The following is a 26,699-nucleotide window of genomic DNA, read 5'->3' as shown; positions in this document are numbered from 1 at the left end:
CAAAGAAATGTGCAAAACCTAAATTTGTTTCCAGTGAGTTATAAGTTCCGTTAAGAAATCTATTTCAATACCTTATTACGGATTGTGAACTTAAAAATGTTGAAACAAGCAACTCACACCAAGACTACGAATCGGGATCGGCGGAAGGGAAATTTACAAAGTGTAATAAGTCAGTAAAACGTAACTGTCTCGATGTTGCAAACAAAGTGACTCCTAAAAACTTTAGTAGGCCTACAGTTTTGCTTGCTGACAGCCACGGAAGAGGAATTGCAGGAATTCTTCGTTTCCAGCAGGATCTCAATGTTACAAGTGTTGTGAAACCTAGAGCAGGCCTAAAAGAAGTTTTGAAAGACTATAAAAACAATAATCACGTGACACAAAGTGAATGCATTGTAATATTGGGCGGCGCAAATGATGTATATAAGAATGAAGTAATAGTAGCAAACAGAGTGCTAAGAGATGCGCTATGTAAAACAGAGGATCAAAAAGTTATTGTTGTAGGCATACCACACAGACATGACCTTACTGAATCTTCTTGTGTGAACAGAGAAATTCAAAAAGCAAACAGGGTGTATAAAAAGATCTGCAAGACCACAACAAATGCTTTTTTCCTCAGTACTGACGATCTTGAAAGACAGCACTTCATAACACATGGTATGCATTTAAATAAATGGGGCAAATCGCAGCTCAGTCAAAAGATCAAAATGGAAGTGGATAGTGTTTCTCCTAGATGTAATAAAAGTGGTTCTATTCCACTACCACTGGTAAAGGACACCTGCAAAGTATCTTCCCTACCATTTATTCCAGTTGCAGCAGTAACACAACATCACGTATCATTTCTTCATTACTATTGTCGAATTCCGAAGAATATTTTGCAGCAGAACGTTATCTTTCCAGCCAGTGAACGCGTTCTTGGACGAAATTTTTATTGCAAATTTCGTATTCATATGTAGTGCACTGTTAATGCAGCCCCAACAGAGAACACTTGTTCACAATACTTAACTACCACAGAGCACTTCAATACGATTTTACAACGAGAGCATCTAATGTGTGGTACCACGTGGTATCGTTTATTAATCGTGTGAGGTGTGACAACAGTCTCGCTTTACCAACCGAACTGCTGGCATCGTTGTAAGAAAAGCCGGCTCGCCATTGATTTTACCTGGTTCATATGGCTCTGAGCACTATGGGACTTAACTTCTGAGGTCATCAGTCCACTGGAACTTAGAACTACTTAAACCTAACTAACCTAAGGACATCACACACATCCATGCCTGAGGCAGGATTCGAACCTTCGACCGTAGCGTTCGCTCAGCTCCATACTGTAGCGCCTAGAGCTGCTCGTCTACTCCGGCCGGTGATTTTACCTGGGGAATGGCGTTACGTCTCCCTCCGGCCAGCCAAATGTCAAAAGTCCCAACTAATATTAAACACACTAGAATATCAAGGAGCAAAAGATAATAACCTGGGCATCATTATTTATTTTCTACACAATATAACGAGTCATTCGATGTTAGAGAGTAATTCAGAACTGCCTGAAAACAGGATTCAATTGATGTCAATCTATTTATTTTAAGGATCTTCTTGAGTTATAATTATTTTGAATGTTATTTCCCCGTTTTCTGCAATTTCTCCCCAATGCCAATTCGGAATGTTTACACTATGGATTGCTGTGGGTACAACTTCTTTCTTGAGGGTAGCCCTACAAGTTCATTGCTCAAACCTCATTCACAGTCTTCAAGCTGAAGATGAATGAACACACTTGCAGTTTTCACATTCATATTGTCCGCACATTTGCATCCAGCTATCCACTCACGTTCCAAGTGCTAGTCTTTCGGAAAATCATGATAAATAACGTTTCTTTTCTTTCGATAAATATTAATTCTGAGATTGCAGATGCAGTCCTAGTTAATAAAATTGATCCTGGAAAGTATTCCAATGGTCGTTCTGACAACACTGTACCAATATTTTGACACTCGTACAAAAATCCTGTTACAGTCGTATTCAATTAAACGAATCTGGCAGACAGGCCGCATTTTTGGTCTGTGTTAGTTGAGTCACATTAGCACAGAATCTAGTATACTCCTGCCTTCCATAAACCATGATCAGATATGATGCTCCACAGTAATGCCCATGTACTGTTTGTTGGGCAGAAGACAGTTTTTGTTCAATACTTTTTCAGGATGTTCTCAATTTCAACCAATAGCATGCTGCTGTATAGTGAAAAATGCTGTGGATCTCCCTTTGTCCATAACATCGTTTTTCTCCATTGGTTGTAGTGGTAGGGCCCCTCTCATACATTCATACAGATTGTGGACGTCAGGAGAGCAGAATGAGTTGTAAAGTGACTTTGCGTGAAGCACCTGAAGAAATATGTCACAAAATTTGTCTTTCTCAGACAACAACTAAACGTGCAACATCAAACACCGCCAATAGTGACAGTTCAGCTGTTTGGGACCTTAGAGACTGCACCTGCAGGAAATTATAATCTATTCTTAAAACATGTAGAAGCTCTTTTGGGTTATTTAACAGGAATAACCAAAGAAATTTTTATTGCTGGTGACTTTAACACAGATTTTCTAATGCAATCTTCCAGTAAACATTCACTGCAGTTAGTAATGTTGTCTTTCAATCTAACTCACACTGTAAACTTTCCAACTACGATCACCAAATCTTCAAGGACAGCCATTGATAACATTTTTATAGACAAATCAAAGGAACAAAACCATATCATGAAACCTGTTATAAATGGACTATCAGATCATGACATGCAGCTCCTTGTTTTAGATGTAAATTCTAAGCAGATTATCAAGACTCTTAAATCTGAGTACAGGAGAGTAGTCAATCAACCAAACACTGAGTGTTTTAGAAAACTGCTCAAAGATATGAACTGGAAAGATGTTTACAGTGCTCATGACAAGAATGAAAAATATAACACATTCATGAACAATGTCAGTACCATGTTTGAAAACTGTTTTCCTCTAAAAGTTACTCAAATTAAACACAAGTCTATAATAAAACCATGGACTACACAAGGAATAAAGATTTCCTGTAAGACAAAAAGGAAAATGTATCTATCGACCAAGAATAGCTCCAATGCTGATGATCTAGGTAAATACAAGTAATACTGTAAAATATTTAAAAAAGTAATTCAGATGTCTAAACAAATGCCCTACGAGAAGAAGATAGCAATGTCAGGGAACAAAATAAAAACAATATGGGATATAGTGAAAGAGCAGACTGGTAGAACCAGAAAGGAACAGGAGCAAATAGCACTAAGGTTAGATGACACATTAGTAACTGATGGGCATAGTGTGGCAAATCTATTTAACAAGTACTTTATATCCGTTACTGATAGAATGGGACTTTCAGGATCAGTAAATAATGCCCTTGAATATCTGAAACTAGCCTTCACAAATAGCTTCAAGTACGTGAATATATCATTCACTTCACCAAAAGAAATAACTTCCATTATAAAATCTTTAAAAACAAAGCATTCTAGTGGGTACAATGAAATATCAACAAATTTAATTAAGGCATGTTCTTGTGAGTTTAGTACAATTCTAAGTTACTTGTATAACCAGTCAATTATAACTGGGACATTTCCTGACTGGCTAAAATATGCATATGTTAAGCATCTATTCAAGAAAGGGGATAAAGAGATACCATCAAACTACAAACCAATTTCACTTTTGCCAGCATTCTCAAAACTTTTATAAAAAGTAATGGACAGGCAGCTGCTCAACCATCTGACCGCAAATAACATATTATCAAGAACACAGTTTGGATTTCTAAAGGGTTCTGATATCGAGAAGGCTATTTACACCTACAGTGAAAATATGCTTAATTCATTAAATAACAAATTACAAGCAGCAGGTATTTTCTGTGATTTGTCAAAGGCATTTGATTGGGTGAACCACAACATTCTTTTAAGTAAATTATAATTCTATGGTGTCATGGACAGTGTTGCAAAATGGTTTAAATCATACCTCGCTAACAGGAAACAAAGGGTATCAGTGCAAGGGACTAGTGAATTAAGTCATCAGTCATCATCAAAATGGGAAGAAATTACATGTGGTGTCCCACAAGGATCCACCTTAGGGCCATTGCTTATTCTTGTGTACATTAATGATCTCTCATCAGTTATACTGCCAGAAGCAGAGTTCGTTTTGTTTGCAGATGACACAAGTATTGCAATAAGTAGTATGTCGAGTGTAGTTCTAGAAAGACCTGCTAATGATATTTTCATGGATATTAATAAATGGTTTAAAGCCAACTCACCGACATTAAACTTCGAAAAGAATCACTAGATGCAATTCAGAACCTGGAAGAGGTTTCCACCCAGCACATGCAAAAAGTACGAAGAAGAGCAGATTACAACTTGATAATAAATTCAGTTGGAAAGAGCACACCACAGAACTGCAGAAACGCCTTAACAAATCTGTATTTGCAATTCGAGTGTTAGCACACATAGGCGACATAAAAATGAAAAAGCTTGCATACTTTGCCTACTTTGATTCCATAATGTCATAAAGTATAATATTTTGGGGTAACTCTTCAAGTCAAACAAAAGTTTTCAGAGTCCAAAAGCGTGTAATACGTATTATTTGCGGAGTAAATTCACGGATGTCCTGTAGAAACCTCTTCAAAGAACTGGACATAGTAACTTCTGCCTCTCAGTATATTTTGTCCTAAATAATATATCTCTTTTACCAACAAACAGCTCAGTTCATACATACAATACTAGGAACAAAAATGATCTGCACAAGGACTTAAAAGCACCTTCTACTCCATTGAAGAATTTTTTAATAGAAATAAATGATGTATTGTATATATTCATAATCGTAGTATTGTTATTTCAGCTTAAAAAAATTTATATGTTCCATATCCACGAGGATCTCCTCAGCACGGATCTATGGAACGAAAATCTAATCTAATCTAATCTAATCTAATCTAATCTAATCTGGCATTGTTGTCTTCTCTGCTGACAAAGGTAAACGCTATTGTTATGCTGAGCCACAAGAACTACAGTGAGAAAATGTCAAGCTGCTAGATGATGACTCTTATAGGAAAATCAGTGCTGACCCAGACATGAAGGTAAAGAACAAGACCAAGGTGCTTCATAAGGGCTTACATATTCGAACGTTTTGACGACTTAAAGAGTGTGAGTGAGTCTGTGTTATACTGATTATTTCCCCAAACCACATTCCACTTACTTGGGGTTTGCAGCCACTTCATCTTACTGGATAGCCAGCTGCTGGAAACTCTCTTCACTTCTTCCCCTTGGAATAACACTAGATACAGGAACTTCCAAGCCTCTTTCTACTCGAAGTATCCATGCAATCAACGATGTATTTGAGTATGAAGTACAATAACAAATTCTCACTTTCAACAAAATATGGAACTTCCAGCAAGTCTCTCGTACAGTCGTTAGAAGCAAAAATTGTGTTGCATTCAAAAGAAAGTCTGCTTAGCCACAATGACTTTCAGAAAAAGAGTCTAAAATACGTCTTGCCTCTAATAAGGCTGAGTCAAGATCTACAAGAGTACCTTTTCAACTGTTCTTGTTATAGTTAACAATAGTCAATGGCACAATAAGCACAGAGCGGCATGTAAACTCCATGGCTCTTCATTACACACTCACTAACACATCTACGGAATACCCGACAAGTACTCGTCTGTGCCGTTTGACTGCCGCCTCTATGTTCTTACCGTGACTAATTCTAAACCTGCACACACAAACATGTGACGTGCAGAAGGTAGGATTTTACCATCCCACACTCTTATCTAGAATATTGTGTGTTCGAGACAGTAGAAAGCCGAGTGATTCTAGAATTTACACAGAAATTCTCGAATCTCTACAATATCACTGCTAAGAACCACTATGGACACTCCATTAATGTGTCAAAAAAGTCAGTGGTCACAGAGTACTCTTTTTCCAAGACTCATACAATGAATATAAAAGCACAGTGATTTTGACATAGACGTTGAAATACTGGAGCTGTGTTGTGAGAGAGGCCATCCAAACTTGCTACAGGGACTATTTTGTCGACTGGGAGTATGGCTATACTCTCAGCAAGGCTTTGGAACCAGCATTAAAGATAAGACACTCAAGAAACTGAATGAGCTGCCAGAATAGGTGGTCAGTGTGCCTACATCGACTCTGGCACAGCTGGGGAGGGCCACCAAACAACTCCTTTACAGAGACTGATGCATGACCATTGACATAGACCACATACGGTGCACTGTGCAGGAGAGGAGGGGAGATAAGTCAACCATGCTCCTCAGGACGGTGACATGTCACCAAAAATTGTGTCTGCTGGAGACTATGAACCAGAAGTCAACTGTGAACTGTATCACTTATAACAATTTTAATAATTGCATGTACATTTTCAATTAAAGTGTTTCTTTGTGGGTCTGCATCACATAAGCATTGTCATAAAGTAACAGAAATTTAATGTACTTGATTACCTTTGTGTACTAAAGTTGTCTCTTAGAACAGTTGCAGTACAGCATTCTAAAATTGTTTCTAGTAACTTGATTTGTAAATAGGAGTGTATATGAAAAGTAAAAACCCACGGTCCTGAGCGAATATCTCTTGTCACAATTGCTGGTATGGCTATTGCATTTTGAAGTCTCACTATGAATTGATAAATTGTATAAAATAAAGATGACCCAGAATTGCAAGTTTTTTATTCTTGTATGAATGTTAGCAGATTGAAAACTTCATTTACCTTTCTCCTGTTTCAGTTAATATACTGAGTACATCCCCTCAGTTTGCTATTTCAATAATTACTTTTGCTAATGTTGTGTTTTGCCTGAAGTATTTCAGTACTTTTATATATATAGTATGTACTGAGATATAGCTGTTCTCAGCTGAATATCATCTGTGTAACTTAACACTCTTCAGTAAAATACATGAGTAAGACTTTTCATTCCAATTTGAACAGCTCATATGGCATTCATTAATAGTTACCTATAGGTTGCAGAATAAAAATATCATTTGTGAGTACAGTGCACAACATAAAAATATTTTTCATTTTCTCACACTGTTTGTATCTACAAAACAAAACACTACATGTGAGCACATATGTGTACTATCTGTCCTTTGGTTGCAGGAGCCAGAGCCAATGAAGTCATGGATGGGTGTATGGGATGCAGAGAATTATGGTAGCCCTTGCATCCAGTATGTTTTCATAGCTAATCCAAAGCAGTCACGTATTGTTGGTGATGAAGATTGTCTCCATCTCAATGTGTTCACTCCAAAGGTAGATATGCAATAGAACTGAGAGTTTCATGTTCTATCATTTTTTTTGCAATTTAGGTGCTTAACCTATTACCTGTGAAAAGTATGTGACCTAACATATATTTCTTTAATGAAGTCAAGAACTGAAGACTATTTTTACTGAAGAATAGTTGTGACAAGAGAGGAGCCTCAACCTACAAACTACCCTCATATGAGAGTAAATGAATCAGATTAATAATGACTTCCATAATACAGTTACCAGGTTGTCCTCTAAATGTAGCTTCTAATATTATGGGGTTGCTCTTGTACTGATGATATTGTGTAATGTTCTGTACATACAGACAATTTCTTGTGGTCCATCCCCACTGTTGGTGAAGAGAACACAGTAAAACATAGGATAACTTATGAGAGAGTATATGTGATCTATCATCTGAATAGAAGTTTCACATCGTCTGTGTGATGAATGTAACCTGACCCCACTCATTCGGAAACCCACTAGAGAAATTGGCAATAGTAAAACGTGTCTTGACAACATAATAACAAACATGACCCACCTATCCAACAGTGCATCAGTTTTAAAACTAGCCATCTCAGATCACCATGCAGTACAGCTTAAATTGGAGCTCCATGAGGCCCCCAGTGTCACTACAAAGCAACAGTTTGTAACTAAAAGAATAATGTATAATGACAACATAAATTGACTAAACTGCATGCTAGCACAAATAAAATGGTTTGAAAATAATAGCTTTTCATATGATACCTTTGCTGCTGACTTCTATTACTGCCTTGATACCACATGCCCAGTTGTAATCACAAAAATGAAACAAACAAAAAATATTAACAAAAATATTTGGGTAAATAGTAATGTCACTGAAGTGAGGGAAAAATTAAAACTACTCCACAGTGCAATGCTGAATAATAGAGAGATTCCTGAGGTAAAGGAAGCCTTCAAAATATATCAAGCACACTATAAGGACTTACTCTCACAGACCAGGAGCAACTATGTTGCAAATAAGCTTCAAAACTCACACAATGTAACTGCTGGCATCTGGGCAGTCATAAACAGTTTTAGAACCTGCAATGACAAATCCTGTATGGACTTTACTATTAACCACAATGGTATGCTCATAAAAGACCAACTGGAAATTGCAAATATTTTTAATGAATATTTTTCTACCATAGGGGAAGCCATATATGACAAACATAAAAACATGCACTACAGTTTTAAAGGTAATACATGTGACCATAGTATCCATCTAGCCCCCAAAAACTGTGCAGAAATAATGGGCATCATAAGCTCTCTAAAACCCTCTAATTCAGCTGGGCATGATGGCCTAAATACTAATGTTTTAAAAGCCTGTAAGCAAAATGTCTCTGTACCTCTGTCTGCAGCAGTCAACAATATAGTAGAATCAGGCACCTTTCCAGACAGACTCAAAATAGCACAGGTAACACCCATTTTTAAGAAAGGTGACAACAACAAAATAGAAAACTACAGACCAGTCTCAATCCTTCCTGTATTTTCCAAAATAGTTGAGAAAGTTATATACAACAGGATTATAAACTTTCTTAACGAACACAACCTGATGTTCGAAAATCAAAATGGATTCCTAAAAGGTAAATCAACTTGAACTGTAGCTGCTCAACTAATTGCAGAGGTGATAGGGGATATTGAAAGCAAGGAACATGTGGCAGGTGTATACCTAGATCTGGAAAAAGCCTTTGATTGTGTGAACATTGACATCCTATTAGACAAGCTATGGAAAATGGACATTAGAGGTGCTGCTTATGGCCTAATAAAGTGTTATATGAGCAATAGAAAACAATTTGTTCTACTTAAAATGGAAAGTGGTGTCTACAAATCAGAGATCACGTACATAAAATATGGTGTGCGCCAGGGCACGGTGTTGGGCCCCCTTCTGTTCTTGATCTATGTAAATAATATTAAATACTGTACTATAAATTCCAAAATTGTTCTGTATGCTAATGACATGTCCATTGTATGTAAAAAGGAATCATGTAATAAAATAGAGGCTGAGTGCAATAATGAGACAAAAGAAATTGTTCAGTTTTTTAATGAAAGCCATTTAAATGTAAGCAACAGTAAAACATGTTTTATGGAGTTTAACAAAAGTAGTTTGAATACTGAAATTAAATTATACATGAGCAACAAATTGGTAAAGAAAGAATCTAGTGTAAAGTTCCTTGGCATAACAATCCAAAGCAACCTGAAATGGGACACACATATTGACTTATTGACTCCCTAGCAACTAAGTTGTCAAAAAATATATTTGCAATCAGTACTATTAGCAAGTTCTGTAGAGACACCGTAGTCCTAAGACTGCATACCATGCTCTTTTCTCCTCTCACTTGAACTACGGTATTGAAATTTGGGGGCAACAACCAAAGCTAATCTAAATAAGCTACTCATTCTTCAAAAAAGGGGTGTGAGAATAATCTGTGGAGCAAAATATAGGGAATCTTGTCGCAACTTGCTTCCAAAAACAGAGGTGTTAACTGTTATAAACACATACATTCTAAAAGCCATATTGCTTGTGAAAAGACTGCACCCAAACACTTATTCAGATTTCCACCAGTACAATACAAGAAATAAAAAATGAATTTACATTGGCAGCCACAGAACAGCACTTTACAAAAGGGGACCTCAGTACGCAGGTATAAAATTAGCTAATGCACTGCCTTGTGCAGTCATGGTTCTTCCTACAATTGGACTGAAACATCAACTTAAGAAATTTTCAGTAAAACACCCTTTCTACTCATTAGAAGAGTACCATACTTATATGAAGAACAACAAATGCTTTGTGAAATTATGTGAATAGAAATCAGTAAACATCTTATTGCAATTTTGTTGTAAATTAATGACGTATTCAGAAGAGTGTGCCTTGCGTATTGTACAAATAACTTTAATCATTACTGTTTCTTTGTACATGTGCAGCGTACCATTCAATGTTGAATATAGCTATTATTATTATTATATGGCATTAACAGTGCCTGGCTATCACAGTGAGTAGAAAAAGATTTTTATGCAAATATTCTGCAACGTGGTGTGCCATGGGTCCATAACAGTACAGAGAGAGATACTTATTCTGTGACACTTGGGTCGAACTGAGTCACTCTCCTAGAAACAGTGATTTTGAACATTGAAGGGTAAAGCTTACTCTGCATTGTATTCTTGCTTCTTGCCATACCACTAGTTTTAATTTGTACTAATTTATTTCCTCCCAGTTTCCACATTTCTCCAAAAGTTATCTATTTAAATTATATCTTAATGTTTCTGTCAGGTTTGTCTCCTTTTTCAATATTTTCTTCTTACTGTTCTTTAAAAGTTTGGGTATCCTAGTGGGAAACAAGAAATAGCACAAAATGGGGTCCAACATGAATTATTCTTATATTATCTGTGTTGTCAGCAAATCTGCTTATAATCCTGGACTCAGTCAGCTGTGGGTTAATACTAAGTTCTACAATAATACTTAATTATCATTGAAATATGAAGTGTCATTTTGAAAGATAATGTTTGGTGCTACTTCCCTTCTGTTGTTAAAGGTGTTGCCTGTAATATAAGCCCAACAAAAATGCTGATCCATCAAGTCCCACATATGTTCCTTTGGAGACAGACAATGTGATCATACTGGAGTCTGCCTGCATAGCTGAGTGGTTACGTGTTTGCTAAGCAGAGGGCCCGGGTTTGATTCCTGACCACGTTGGAGTTTTTCTCCACTCATGGACTGGGTGTTGTGTTGTCCACATCATAATTTCATCCTCATCACTGGCACACAAATCACCCAATGTGGCATTGACTGAGATAAGAATTGTATTCGGTGGCCGAACTTCCCTGGATGGGGCCTCCCAGCCGACAATGCCACATGCTCATTTCATTTATATCATACTGGAGATGTGATGGTACATTGAGTAATGCAAGAAATATGCTCATGGGAATTGTCACACCTCTCTAACATTGCATATGTTCACATCACTAAAAACAACTTTGTTCTGTTCATCCTGCCAGTTTCATCAGCATAGTGATTACAGAAAGATGAGTGGTGATAGGAAGACTGGTGAAGTATACACTTGCTGATGGACCATCTAGAACTTTAACCAGCATTTTCAGGCTTTGTATATAGTTTCAACTCCCTCCACAATGATTCATTTTTAATAATTGTGTTAAATACCCTCTGTCATTTCTTCATTCCATAAGGAAATGTCTTAGAGATGCTCATGTGCTTTTAGTGTATATTTTATTAATTTCCTGTTTGTACACCTTCATTTTATTGATTTCCTGTTCATTGACTCCTGCCATTCTATCTTTATTACTTATTTGCCATTGTTTGTGTTTTGTTTCAACACATACAATGAATTTTTTTGGGCTTATCTGTTATTTCTGAATAATTAGTTACCAACATTCCACAGTCAGCAGTGCTCTGGAAACTGAAACATAGTACATTATTTATTGATGTTTTCAGTCATGCACTGTTCCTTGTCTTTATAATTAGTCAGTGTTTGGAAAATGTTATACTACTGATTAACAACTTTTCTTCTGCCCTTTTTCTCCTGTTTACTGTCTAACACTTATGAAAATTCTCTTTTCTTGTTCTTGAACCTTTGGAACATATCATGTTCCTAAATTTAGATATTCTTCTACTTTAATTAGTTGCTCCCATTTAGTATCTGAAAAGTAGATAGATTTTTTGTGTGCACTAGTTATTCTTTAATTTTATTTTAAATTGTAAACAGTCTAATTAAATGCCACTATAGGCTATAGAGACTTATATTACTCATGATTACACATGGACATAATGCAGACAGGCTGAAAGAGTCTTTGTTCATGTGTTATTACTATTGCCATGAACTGTTGTGCATTAAGAGTCATTTTAGTGGTTAGCATCGCCAGCTGGCACGATGTTGGTCACCAGTTCTAACCTGATCTTCAGCAGTTATGTGTTACATATTGTTTTTCATTTCTGGGAGGTTCTTGAAGTATCGTATGTTTATAGTTTTTGACAATGGAAAATCCAGAATGGAATATAACAATATAGTGAAAAGGAAAGTTGCTACTCACCATGAAGCGGAGAAGCTGACTTGTAGATAGGCACTAAACAGACTGTCACAAATAAGCTTTCGTCCAGCAAGACCTTCATCAGAAATTGATAACACACACACACACACACACACACACATATATATATATATATATATATATATATATATATATATATATATATATATATATATATATACAGCCCTCATTCCACCATTGCAGCCAGTCTTATTACTTCTCTCATTTTCCCCTAACCCACCTCCCTTCCCTATCTCTCCCCTGCCCTCCTGACTACACATAGCTGCCCTACACTCTCTCCACCTCATCCCTCCATGCTCCCCTGCAGCTCTTCACTGTCACCCATCCCTATCCCACTATACCTGCCCCTTCTCCTTACACCCTCCCAGTTGCCGCTGGTGCTGCTGCTTGCAGTGTGGCTTCAGTTGCCAGAGACTGTAGTCATGTGTGTGTGTGAGCTGCATTTGTGTGAATGTGTCTGTGTCTGTCATCTATTTCCGACAAAGGCCTTGCTGGCTGAAATCTTATTTGTGGCAGTATTTTTGTTGTGTCTATTTGCAAGTCAGCAGTTCAACTATATGGTGGATAGCAACTGTCCTTTTCACAATATTTTCTATAATTTTTGTAAGTTCTGAAATAATCTATATTTGTATAAATAGTAGCAATCTGATATATTTGATGTTTATATAAATAACTGAGCCCTCCAACTCGGATTTTGGTTCTGTTCTGGCTGTACATTGGTATTTATAGTAAACTTGGGTTCAATACTAAGTGTTGTATTTCACTGATAACTCTCCCTTTCAATTTGGATTTGAGTTTGGTTATGACATGACATTGTTTGGTGGAGTTCCAACTACTTAAGAACATCTACATTACAATGGCTCCCATTAAGAAATGTAAAAGCCTTTGCCTACATAGGCAGGAAACAGAATACAAGCAGTACATTGATCCCACAGTCCATAAATAGAGGTGACTAATCAATTCCAAGGTACCAGTAAATCAGCTGCACTTCAGGCCTCCATTAGTGTTCTGTGGAGATGCTGGTCAGAAGCTGATAAATGGCTGAAGGTATTGAACTGATTTACCAAATACAACTGATGGGATAGCATATACAACTGATGGGATTGCATGGTGTGTTTGTCAGATATGTATTCCTACTTGGACCGCAGAGTCCAGCAGTGGCTCAAGATCAACAAAGCTCAGTAGCTGGGATCACTTCCAAGCTGAACACAGGAAAATGTTTTGGTACAATCAACAGCAAATCTACTTATTGGAAGAACATCTGAAGAACAGGGCCCAATGTCATGGGGAAGAAACATTGTCCTGCAAACAGAATGTTTTGGTGTATGCCACATTGTGGAATTAAATCTGATGGAAGCTGACAAAATCTCACACTACATGAAAGAAGCTGCAGGAAACATGTACCAATCTGTTGTGCTAAAGAGTGATACAACAACTGAGGAATTCATCAAGTTGTGCCAGTGCATCAAGGAAATGCAACAGAAAATAATCAGATGAAAAATGTGTGACCAACCCCCCAAATGTGATGCCTATTGTAGCGGTTCTGCCTGCTTTATTTATTTTATTTGGTGTCCTCAGTGCCTAACCACAAATTTTGCAGTTCTTGAAGAACAGAAAGGTACATATGGAGCAGACACTGTCATTGTTTTTACACATGGTCCTAATTGTTTAACCCTTATTCCACTGTTAAGTTGAAGGATTGTTGTTGTTCTAACCAACACAGGTTTCTGGTCCAAAACTCGGCTGTGGACTGAATGTTTTGGGACCAATAATTGGGCCCTTATACATCCCCACAATAATAGGTGCTGAAACTACACATTGTTCAAAGTTAAATTTACAGAAATTACAATTAAAACTTAACTCATAAAAATTAACTGAATACGTTGAAAAATTGGTTCTTTTTAACAGTTACTTCTACTAGAAAGGTTAAGCCAAAGTATTTGTTTAAATCATGAAATTAACAACTATAGTTACATAAAAAATAGGTACTTTTGACAATACTGTTAATTTCTTTGGAACTAATTAAGGCCTGGTTTTGCTAATATGTTTTTGAATAGGGCCAAATAAATACTTTAAGAATACTATTACTTGTTTTTAGCTAGTACAGAATTTATATTTGTTTATACATCAACAATAGAATTTAAGATATGAAACAATTACAATTTCATCCTATAACAAAAGATACTAACTAGGAATAGTCAAAATAAATAAGAAAATCACTTACTTACATAAAACTAACCACAAATTTAGATCTGGTGTTATTTACTTTAAAACTGAGGGTCACCGTTTCTCTATTATGAAAATATTCATTACACTTGCATTTATTAATGGTAATTAGTTAAAAGTGAAAAAACGAATTTTAAGGAGGCAGATGGCAAAACAAGAGGAGGTAAAAATATCCTAGCTTTTTTCGTCACACTAAGGCAGTTGTGGAGACAACAATGACTTCACTTCTCTCATACATCAGGGAGTGAGAGAAGAGATACATATTTTATGGCATCCAGAACTGTCAGACCAACTAAGCAAGATGTAGCAGGCATAAATATTGAACTGACACATCAGGAGGTAGTAGAGAATGTTAATGAATAGGAGTGCTGATCTCCGCCACCAGCCAAATGCGCCATGAACAAACGACTTGGCCAACTTGGACTTATGCTGCAGCCAACAATCCAACACCTGACCAACAAAAGCACTACCAAATTTGGTGCCAAGTGTGATGCCCCATGGAAAAACGGGCATTTGGAGGACAGGGACAACACACTGGTGTGTTTCCACTGTGGACACACAGAACATATACTCTACTGCAGAGGAAGCAGGCAAGTTTTTGCTGACTACTACACTGCCATATGTCCACCATCCTAACAGTTATATTCATGACTGTCAACTGCACACAGTTATAGTTCATCTGTTTTATGAAACCAATCATGTTACCCTACAAGCTCACAAAATAAATCTACATGCCATTGGGGATAATAAGCTTGTAGGTGATTGAGCTGAACTTCGGATCACTAATTTCCTGAGCAACCACAACTAATTCCTAACAGTATGTGTGTAGAAAGAACTGAACCAGTCCAGTATGGGTAACTTAGTGTCATCAACAATAGATCATGTATCACTACCACTACAGTAAATGCAGGGAAGGCAACTGTCAGTAGGCCCTATCTGACTGAGGAACAACATTGGTGATACATAGCCAGTCTGCATCAATTTTTGAATGTTTTCAAATACAGAGGAAAAACAGAAAATGGCTCACAATAGAACACTGTAACAATAGTGGGAATCATCCACCAATGAGCCAGCAATCTTATAAAGTGTCACTGGATGAATGACAGATAATCCAGGAATAAGTTGTAAAGATGCTACATGATGACATCATTGAACGTTCACAGTCCTAGGTCCTCTCTAATGCTTCTGGTAAAGAAGCAGGTTGGCACATAGCATTTCTGCATAGACTGTCGATGACTGTACAAAATCCTGAAGAAAGTTGTCTATCTATTGCCATGCATTGCAGACATTCTAGACTGTTTGAAAATAACAAAGTGTTTCTCAACTATGGGCATGCATTCAGGCTACTGCCAAATCAAAGTTGGCAAGGCTTATTGGGAAAACACTGTCTTTATAATTCCTGATGGCATCTATCAGTTTAAAGCTATGCCATTTGGACTGTGTAACACTCTAGGAACTTTTGAACATATGATGCACAACCTACTTTGATACCTTCAATGGACTGCTTGTCTTTGCTATCTGGGTGTCAGTGTTGTTTTTAGAAGACATTTGAAGAACATTTAAGTCAACTGAAAACCATGTTAAAGCTTGTTCAGATCACTGGCTTCCACCTGAATCTAAAAAAATGCCTGTACCCACCTGAGAAATAAAAACCTTGATGCCCCTAGTGAATGGCAATGGAGTCGGTCTTGATACAGATAAATTATGAAGAACATGTAGATCAACTGAGAGCTGTGTTAAAGTGTGTTCAGACCGGAAGTCTCCACCTGAAACTGAAAAAGTGCCTGTTGCCTGCCAAAGAAATAAAAATCTTTGGGCACTTAGGGATTGGCAATGGAGTCTGTCCCGATCCAGAGGAATTAAGAGCAGTCACAGATTTTTTAACACCTCAGCAAATTAATGATGTGAAAAGTTTTCTTGACATGTACCCATTCTACTGGTGATTCAAAAAGAACCTCTGGACCCCTGTATCCAGGCATATCTCTTGCAAGAAGTATTGTGAGGAGACAGCAAATTTTCCTGAAATGGGTTGTAAGATCTTTCTTGTCCTTAAAGAGGTGCTAATGTCTAATCAAGTGCTAGCATTGTATGACGATAATGATGAGACAGAACTTCTCACAACTGCTAGGAATTATGAGATAATTGCAGTTCTAGTGAAGATTAAGAAAGCTGCTGTAATGATAATAACTTATGCTTCAAGAGTACTCTCACTTGAAGAGTACTCTCCAAGACTGAGAGGAACTTCTTGACAAAGTGGAAAGAGAGTATTGCAGTTGTTTTGACCATCAACAAGTTCTGGCAATATTCATTTGACAAACTATTCACTGTTGCGATGACCCAAATTCTCTGTGCTGGCTGAGTAGCTTGAAGGACCCGTCATGTCAATTTTCAAGATGGATACTGAGGCTTTAGGAATATGACGTCACATTGGTGTAGAAAAGTTAACACAAAGACAAGGATGCTAACTGCTTTAAATAAGGAATCCTTTGGCAGAAAACAGCTGTGTAGATGAAATCTCAGTCTCCACTGGATGAAATGACATTATTGCTGAACAGAAGGAATTCCAGCACTGCTGAAAGCCATAGAAGCCTTGTAGAAGGAGGTGCCAACCAAAAGGGAATTCCAATTATTAAACCGAGTGTTGTACAAGAGGACCTACGATCCAGTGGGATGGAAAGGGTTGCTCACCATCCCAGCTCATCTATGGCCAGTATTTCCACATTGCTCCAAAATCTGGTCACCTGGGGTTTGTAAAGATGTTAGACAGAAGCTAATGCAGGTGTCTTCTGCTAGGTGTCTACTGAACCATTAGGAGAGCAACTGCAAGGAATCGCAATGATGGAAGCATATGTCACAGATTACCTCTGGGTCACCATTCCATCAAACTGGCCCAAAGTTGACAAATGAGACTTGATGGATAATATTCTGCACTGACTACCTTACCCACTATGCTGTCACTGAAGCTGTGCTGACTGCAGAGTACTGTTAATTGTTAAGTTCCTTGTAAAAATTATCATTTTGAAACATGGAGCACCCTATGTGATGATCTCTGATTGTGGAAATGTTTTCCAGTTGAGACTAGTACCAGAGGTAATTTGACATTGTGACATCACCATGGAAAGACAACTTCCTGCGATCCACAGACAAGTGGACTCACAGAATACTTTAAGATATACTCTCAACGTATGTTGATGTTGAACAGAGAGACTTTGCATGTAACACAGGGCAGCAAGACACCATTCTTTCTGCTCCAAAGTCATGAGGTTGAAGCAGTAATGGGTTCATTGTTTCCATTTCAACCAGATGATATTCATGATGACTGTGTGAAACACCTAAACTCCAGGACTGAAGAAGACAGCTGGTTGACATCAGATCCTGGACACCCTGGGGAAAGAGCAAGAATGATATAAAAAAGAGCAATGACCAGTGAAATACAGCCTAAGAGACCTGGTATGAGTTTTAATGCCTATTCAGGAAGTGGAACTATCAGAAAAGTTACTAAAGCAATACTTTGGGCCATATCATATCCTACATCAGTTGTTGGATAATAAGTCAAGGATTATGACCCTTCATCAAGAAGACAACAGTGCAGACATGTCATCTATGTCCTCTGTATGAAGCCCTACTGCAATCCAGAGGCACAATGGGGGCTTCAGGATAACTGAAGACCCACTCAACGATCATGAAGCTTTGATGGAAGAAGCTAAACAATGCTCATCATAGTGAAGAGGGTGAAACAACATGATGAGAATGCGAGGATCTGTCTGTGTCATCAGACAAGGGACCATTGGTAAATCTAGATCCAGGCGCGCTGCAGTCAGCTCTAATGAGAACTTTCATGAGGACAGGAAGCAATGCTGCAAGCTGTGATGCATGCAATGTAACATAGTGGTTAGCATAACGGGTTGGTTTTCTGTGGTCATCAGTTCAAACCAGACAACCAGCAAATATTTGCTACCTACAGTTTATCACTTCTGGAAGGTTCATGAAGTATATTATGTTTATAATGTTTATTCTGGAGTTCAGTTCTATCCTACCTCTATGCTGACATTCGTAACAAACATGCATTCACTGTTTGGTGTCATATTTAACTGTCAACCCTGGTTTTAGATTGGGACTTTATTGTAGTTATGCTGTGATACTACTGTTTATTGTAAGAAAGTGGCCCTCAGTATTCTGAATGGCATTCTCAGAAGGTTAGTTCTGTTTGTAGACGTGTTTAAAATACGGTATTCCTCTTACATGGGAGCCATCAGATTAGATGTTGAAAGTAGTTGTTGGAAAACAAATTTAGTATTATTTTGCAAGATTGTTTGGTTTGACGATGACAGACTATATTTTTTGTTGCTGCCATGCTAATTTTTATTAATTCACTGACAATGATATAGTTTACACCAATAACACATCTAAAAGTCCCAGTCCTCATGTTGTGAGCAGATTGTGATCATGTCCAACTAGGTAGTGAAGAGCAAAACAAGAATTCCTGCAGGAAGAAAAAGTCTGAAACCAGTGAGCACAATAGCTATCCATAGGAGGTTACAATCAAAGTCCTTGCTGTGCATGAATGAACAGTGTACTCAGCAAGGCAAGCAAGTATCTGAAAGGTGTTTACTCTTTCATTTTTATCACTTAAGGAATGGACAATTTTATGTGAATGTGGTTACAGTCTTTTGAAGGTAACTCATACGGAGGATGTCCCAAAACCACTACCACAGATGAAAACAGTGTGTAAATGCAAAATATAGTTTTCAACTTCATCAATGAAGGTGAAGTTGATTTCATTTGTCATAATGGGTTTGACCACTGATTTCTGTGCTGTGAAAGGGATTCCTCCTATTATTTATCTTGAATAGAGTAAAAAATAACAGCTGAATAGTACAGATATCTTCTGGAGCAATTGGATTACAATAGGAAAATATAATATTTTATAAGGAACATACAGCTGCTCACAAAGCTGCTGCAAAAGGACGAGTACTGGTGTATCTGTAGTATGAATTGTTGGATTGTTCTTACTGTTCATCAGATTTTACAACATTGACTACCTCCTGTGATACTACATTGTGTCAACTGGAAAATATGATGACACCATAGAAATGATTGTGAGATATATATGAATCTGTTACCTATGGATAAATTTTTGACAAAATTACTTGCTTAAAAGGAAACTACACCAAAAAACCAAAAAATAAGGGCCTGTTGACCATAAAATACACTCTGGGATGACAAAGGTCATGGGATGGTGATATGCACATATACAGATGACAGGAGTATAGTATACACAAGGTATAAAGGCAGTGTATTGATGGAGCTGCCACTTGTACTCAAGTGATTCATGCGAAAAAGTTTCTGATATGATTATGGTCACGTAACAAGAATTAAACTTTGAATTCAGTATGGTAGTTGGAGCTAGATGTGTGGGACATTCCACTTAAAAAAAATGTTAGGGAATGCACCATTTCGAGATTCACAGTATCAAGAGTGTACTGAGAATACCAGATTTCAAGCACTATCTTTCACCATGGACAATGGCTGATGGCCTTAACTTAGCAATCCAAGCACTATCTTTCACCAATGACAATGGCTGATGGCCTTAACTTAACAATCAAAAGCAGCTACTAACAAAGAGATAGAGGGGCTGGCCAGTACTTACCTCAGCTCAGTACAGCCGATAGAAACACAAAAACTTAAATTTTCGGTTGTTTTTTGTGTTTCTATCGGCTGTACTGAGCTGAGGTAAGTACTAGCCAGCCCCTCTATCTCTTTGTTAGTAATTGTTTCACATCTTTATATGAGATTTTCCATTAAGTAGTTCAATCAAAAGCAGCAGCATTTGTGTAGATTTTTCAGTGCTAACAGAAAATCACACTGCATAAAATAACTGCAGAAATAAATGTGGGACATATGAAATTCATACCCATTAGGAAAGTGCAGTGAATTTGGCATTAATGGACTATGGCAGCAGATGACCGACCCAGGTGCCTGTGCTAACAGCATGATATCAACTGCAGCAACTCTCTTTGGCTTATTTCCATATCAGTTTGACCCTAGATGACTTAAAAACAGTGGCCTGGTCAGATGAGCTGTGATCTCAGATAGGAAGAGCTGTTGGCATGGTTCGAGTGTGGCTCATACTCCATGAAGCCATGGAGCGAAGTTGTCAACAAGGCACTGTGGAGGCTGGTAATGGCTCCATAATGTTGTGGGGTGTGTGTACACAGAATTGACTGAGTCCTCTCGTCCAACTGAATCAATCATTGACTGGAAATAGTTATGCTCAGCTACTTGGAGACCATTTGCAGCCATTTGTGGATTTCATGTTCCCAAAGAACAGTGGAATCTTTATGGATTACAGTGCGCCATGTCACCTGGCCACAGTTGTTCACAATTGGTTTGAAAGAATATTCTGGACAGTTCAAAAAACGATTTGGCCACCCAGATCACCAACATGATCCCATAAAACATTTATGGGACATGATCAAGAGGTCAGTTTGTGCAGAAACTCCTGCACCAGCAACACTTTCACAATTTGATACTTAACTGTAGAAAGGTACAGAGTGCCAGATTTATGAACTGAAGTTATTACAAATGAACTGTCTGTAGTGCAGTGTTTTAATTATTTATTCCTCAAACTTTTCCACATTACAAATGAGAGTATTTTGTCATGTAAATAAAATAGAAAGAAACTTCCACATGGGAAAAATATATTCAAAACAAACATTCCAAGACTTACCAAGCGGGAAAGCGCCGTTAGACAGGCACAATAAATAAAAAAACACATGAACACACACACAAAATTTCTAGCTTTCGCAACCGACGGTTGCTTCTCTCCTTCCCTCTTTCCTGAAGAAGCAACCGTCAGTTGCGAAAGCTAGAAATTTTGTGTGTGTGTTTGTGTGTTTTTTTATTTATTGTGCCTGTCTACCGGCGCTTTCCCACTTGCTAAGTCTTGGAATCTTTGTTTTGAATATAGAGTATTTTGTCATAAAGAAGTGATGGTTTCATGACACAGTTGGAAGTGTTTGGTGCTGAAGGCAATTGAAACAGAAACATTTATGAAAGGTGCTAAGTCCCATCACATTATTCTAGGTGCTATGTTCTTAGTCAGTCTTCACAGATCAGCATATAATATTCTTTCTGCTAATTTTTTTCCAGTTAAGGTATCACAGCCTTTAAATCTTTCTTATTTTCATCTGTAATTGAATGGATTTAGGAAATAAATTCAAAGGTAGCAGATTGAATGTTTCTTGCATGTTTTCCTTTGAGCACATTCACCTTATGGATCCTTTCCATGCCGGTGTAACATTCTTTTATTGCTACACGTGCTACATCTGTTGAATCAAATGTGATGCTGACAGCTTTTGAAGTGTTCAGATTTTCTGTAGAGAGTATCTCATCTGCCACATCTTGAATATTTAAAAAATTGGAAGTATTCATAGACATTATTTTGAAAGGTCTAACAACCTTTGCTTCCTTGACCATTTTGCATGGGTCACTGGGTACAAATGCCTTCATCACTGACTTTCCTCTCTGTATCAAGGCAAACTCAGAGTCATAGGGGAGGAAGTGGTTCCCACTAACTAGGAAGTTGTTCTATTCATATGAACAACAATTTGCCACCAAAAAAAGAAAAAAATGCCATCTTTCAATTCTTGTTTTGCGTAGCACAGTTGTCACTCCAAACAATAAGGTTTTTCTTCATTGTTATCCTGGTGTTTAATACTTTCAGAATGCATGACGTGATTTCATTTCCACCCCCACTAGTGATACTCTTATCCCACATGTGCATGTAAGACTGAAGGGTGTCACCTACAGATACTGCCAAGTTGTAACAAGATAACTGGTGGTGATAAAACATCTGGGAATGCATTAGTGTGGCCAAAAACATAACATGATACAGATCAGTCGATATCTAGCAGATGTCACTCTCAGGGAAATGAGAAGAACTGATGTAACTCTTCAGAAGGCTCTGTGCCATCTTGGCCTTTCTATGGTAAATCTCTAAACGCATGTGTGACTGTGGTGAACCTGCTTTTGCTTTAATGTTCAGTAGGTCATATGTCTTTCAGGTGTCTATCCTAAGTCTGTGGAAGGAAAGGTTGTGAAAGTCTTCCAGAAAGACTCTACAATGATAACTGGAACTTATGGTGCTTTCAGGAAACACATTTTTAAAGTGGGAGTACATTCTTGAAATATTAAGGTCAGGACTGAGGTATTTCTTGCTTGATCTTGCTCAGCTGTAATGACTAACTTCCCAGGGAAAGTCATTCATGAGCTGTTTTATACACATTTTGTCTTCATTTCTGTATTGTGATTGAATATGTATTGTTCTGTGGTTGGTCAATGCTCTCTCTCCAAGATTTTTCTTCCTAATAAATATTTTCACCCTTTTCTTTCCAGCAGCAAAAATATTCATAAAAATGGTTTTGAAAACTGCAACAAGATCCTCTGTACCATTTGGAATAGAAAACCAAACTGTTCCCTGCTGGCAACTTTCAGCAGATTTGTTGTAGGTTCCATACTGATGATGCTGTACTGATGTGACACTAAGAAGACCCATCATTCCCTACATTTCCTTACATAGATTTACAGCCACTAAAGGGCTTAGAACTGTACCTGTGGTGAGGGATGATTCCTAGTTGGTATAACTTTCTCTCTCTCTCTCTCTCTCTCTCTCTCTCTCTCTCTCTCTCTCTCTCTTCTCTCTCTCTCTCTCTCTCTCTCTCTCTCTCTCTTTGTGTGTTTCATACAGGAAACCTTTCATCTTTAATTTCTTCTGTTCATCTCTGAATGATCCGCTACCATTCTTCCTCTGTCTCCCACCCATGTGGCTTTCATCCACCATAACCTAACATATGGACATCATATATGTACAAAATGATTTGAAGATAACATGTAGGTGTATAATATTTCATTTCTTAAGAATGTTATATGACTGTATATGATCATAATATTCTGCAATGTGTATACATATACCTTATAAGCTGAAGAGCAATGATTTACAAAAAAGGACAGACAAGCAGTCTATGCATAAAATTACCATAGCAGCAAAGTGAAACAAACACAGCTGAATGGCACATTGTTCCATTATTATGAAATCAGGCAACTTAGCACCATTGCCATACAGCGGTGGCAAGTGTAACCAATTGGAATTCTTGGTGGACATAGTACTTTTAATATGTAATCCTCCATGTTATCCTGGGCCTTTCAAACCACTTATCACATTTTTCATGAATTTGGCACTTACCACCTTTCTACAGTTCAGTATCCAATAATGCACGGCTGTAGAGGCAGTTTGGCACATTATTTCTGCAGAGGACTTCCAACATATTGTTGAATTCATGCCATGTCAAGTTGTTGCACTCTGATGAGCAAAACGATGTCTGACATGATATTAGAAGGAATCCCATGACTTTTTCCACCTTGGTGCATCTGTTCACTGCAGAATGAGCATCTTTCACCTTGGCCATGTATAAAACATAGGTATAAAGAAACAAAGATATTATCAAATCTGAATAGGTTTACACCATTAACATTTCTATCCTGATACTCAATTAAATATATGTTATTTATTGTTAACTGATCTAAGCATCTGGCTACCCTATCAAGACTTTTTTTTTCAACCCCTCAAACATATCACAAGATCGTCAAGAAATTATGAAATTATGGAATGAGTATTCTGGAATGAACTAATATTCTAATTTTGTATGTGTATGTTTATTTGATTTCAGCTTTACATTACATACAAGGTGTACAACTTTGCTTCCACTGTTTTTCCCCAACATTTGAGGCTTTAATGAAACAAATTGGTTACACACGTATCATTGAAAGTATTTTCCATCGCTGGCCACTACTTTCTCCCATCTTTCAGGCAGTGTACGAAAATATTTTTCATCTTTTGAAGCGATCCACGAATTGATCCAATTTGTGACTTCTTCATGAGATCAGAATGGAAGTTTTGGTGAGCCAGGCCATGCACCATTAATCTAAACAGGTGATAGTCAGAGGGAGCAATGTGTGGAGAATATGGTGGGTGAGGTAGGACTTCCATTTTAACATTTCCAAGTACGTATTGACCTCTTTTGCAATGTGGGATCGAGCATTGTCATGCTGCAAAATCACTTTATCGCGCCTCTCACTGTATTCCTGCCATTTGTCTTTTAATGCTCTGCTCAAACACATTAATTGTATTTGATAACGAGCATCTGTCATTGTTTCATTTGGTTTTAACATTTCATAGTACATGATGTCGAGCTGGTCCCATCAAATGCAGAGCATGATCTTGGGGCCATGAATATTCGGTTTGGACATTGATGTGGAAGCATGGCCGAGATATCCCATGATTTATTGCGTTTAGGGTTATCGTAATGAACCGATTTTTCATCCCCGGTCACAATGCAATGCAGAAATCCCTTCCGTTTTTGCCTCTGAAGCAACTGTTCACAAACACACAAACACTGTTCAATGTCTCTTGGTTTCAGATCACACGGGACCCAAGTTCCTTCTTCCAGAATCATGCCCATAGCTTTGAGACATTTTGAAATGGCTTGCTGTGTCACTCCCTCTAATTGTGCCAATTCTTCTTGAGTTTGATGTGAGTCTTCACTCAGCAATGTCTCCAATTCTACATCTTCGAAAACATTCTCCCTTCCACCACTATGCTGATCTACAATGTTAAAATCACCGTCCTTGAAGTGTTGAAACCACTCACAACATGTTCTTTCACTAATAGCATCCTTACCATACATACTTGAGAGCATTCAATGAGACTCGGCTGCTGTTTTCTTCTTCATATTGAAACAAAACAGTAACACCTCCCGCAAATGACAAGAATTAGGCTCATAAACTGATATTTTCAGTCAAGAACAACTTTGTGAGGCAGACACAAACTGACTAATGTTTGAATGAGGTTATGTAGACTGAGGTCCAAGCTAACTGCCTGATGTGGAAGCAAAGTTGTACACCTTTCATAATTTTTTTTTTGATGTACGACTGGATTCTGTTATGTATCCTTTCTGTTTGTAATTTTATCAGTTATGGTTGCCATTCCATTTTACTGTGGTCACATAGTATTCATTGAAACTGAATTTTGTTTGTGTGCCTACACACTAGCAAAAATTATCACATAATAATACTTAGAAGCTTCTCAGAAATTGAATTTAAAATTATATATCCTGTCAAAATTAACAATCCATGAGATTCTTATCTGTTTCAGCTACCGTCAGCAGACAATCCGTCATCTTTATTTGATGTATTTGTCTATATACATGGTGGTGGATTTATGAGTGGAGCTGGTAGCTACTATGGACCTGAACATCTAATGGATCGAGATGTTGTTGTTGTTACCATCAACTATCGACTCGGAATTTTAGGTCAGAACCAATAAATGTCCATTTTAATACATCTCTTATTTTAGTCCCTTGTATTAAAAAACTGCACTATATTTTTATAAAATATGTTTGACTGAAATAACAAAACTTTATCTTATAAAGTATGTTGCTTGAGCCATAGTATTTAATGTAGTCTGTTCAAACAAATAATTGTGGTATTTTCACTTAATTCAAATTCAGCAAAATTTAAGCAAAGTTGAGGATGGAGGAGAAATTTCACATGAACTGAGAAAGGGAGCAAAACTGTAGCTTAAATTACAACTGAGAAAGGGAGCAAAACTGTAGCTTAAATTACAACCACCTACAGTTTTTCTCCCTTTCTTAGTTCAAAACCAATTGCTGTTATAATAATATCTACATACTAGAACTTACTTTCGAAAATTCTGTGCAAATTTTGTGATTCTACACTTGGCCAACTGTCTGTTACAGAAAGAATGGGTTGTCTGTATCTCCACATCAGTTTTTCATATTTGTGAAGAATTTGATGATGTGTTACAGTTACATAAATAAATGTCTATTATCAAAACTTCCGAAGTTGGGTAGGAAACATGATTTATGCAACTAGGCTATAGTTTTATTTTGATATTCACATTTAATACATAATCTATTATCATGCGCAAGTTACTAAGACATTTTTCATTTAACTATATGATTTATATCACTTATTTTTTTCTTTAATATGTCACACCAAAGGTTTTAACAAGAGAACAAGTTAGTAGATGTTTATTATTTATTTTCCATAAGC

The 26,699-nt window shown here is 37.3% G+C and overlaps 1 protein-coding gene across 1 annotated transcript in view; it reads left to right on the top strand.

Moving 5' to 3' along the window:
- The window catches only part of LOC126273233 (venom carboxylesterase-6-like), a 159,173-nt gene that overhangs the window by 40,056 nt on the left and 92,418 nt on the right, over positions 1 to 26,699 (top strand). The window contains exons 2-3 of the mRNA XM_049976780.1: positions 7,119 to 7,268; positions 25,780 to 25,936. Coding sequence (XP_049832737.1) covers positions 7,119 to 7,268; positions 25,780 to 25,936 — 307 coding nt within the window. The remainder of the gene's footprint in view (positions 1 to 7,118; positions 7,269 to 25,779; positions 25,937 to 26,699) is intronic.

The sequence above is a fragment of the Schistocerca gregaria genome, chromosome 1 (assembly GCF_023897955.1).
Source record: "Schistocerca gregaria isolate iqSchGreg1 chromosome 1, iqSchGreg1.2, whole genome shotgun sequence".
NCBI lineage: Eukaryota > Metazoa > Arthropoda > Insecta > Orthoptera > Acrididae > Schistocerca > Schistocerca gregaria.
The sequence above is the reverse complement of the archived record's forward strand: the minus strand, read 5'-3'. Positions and strand labels throughout refer to the sequence as shown.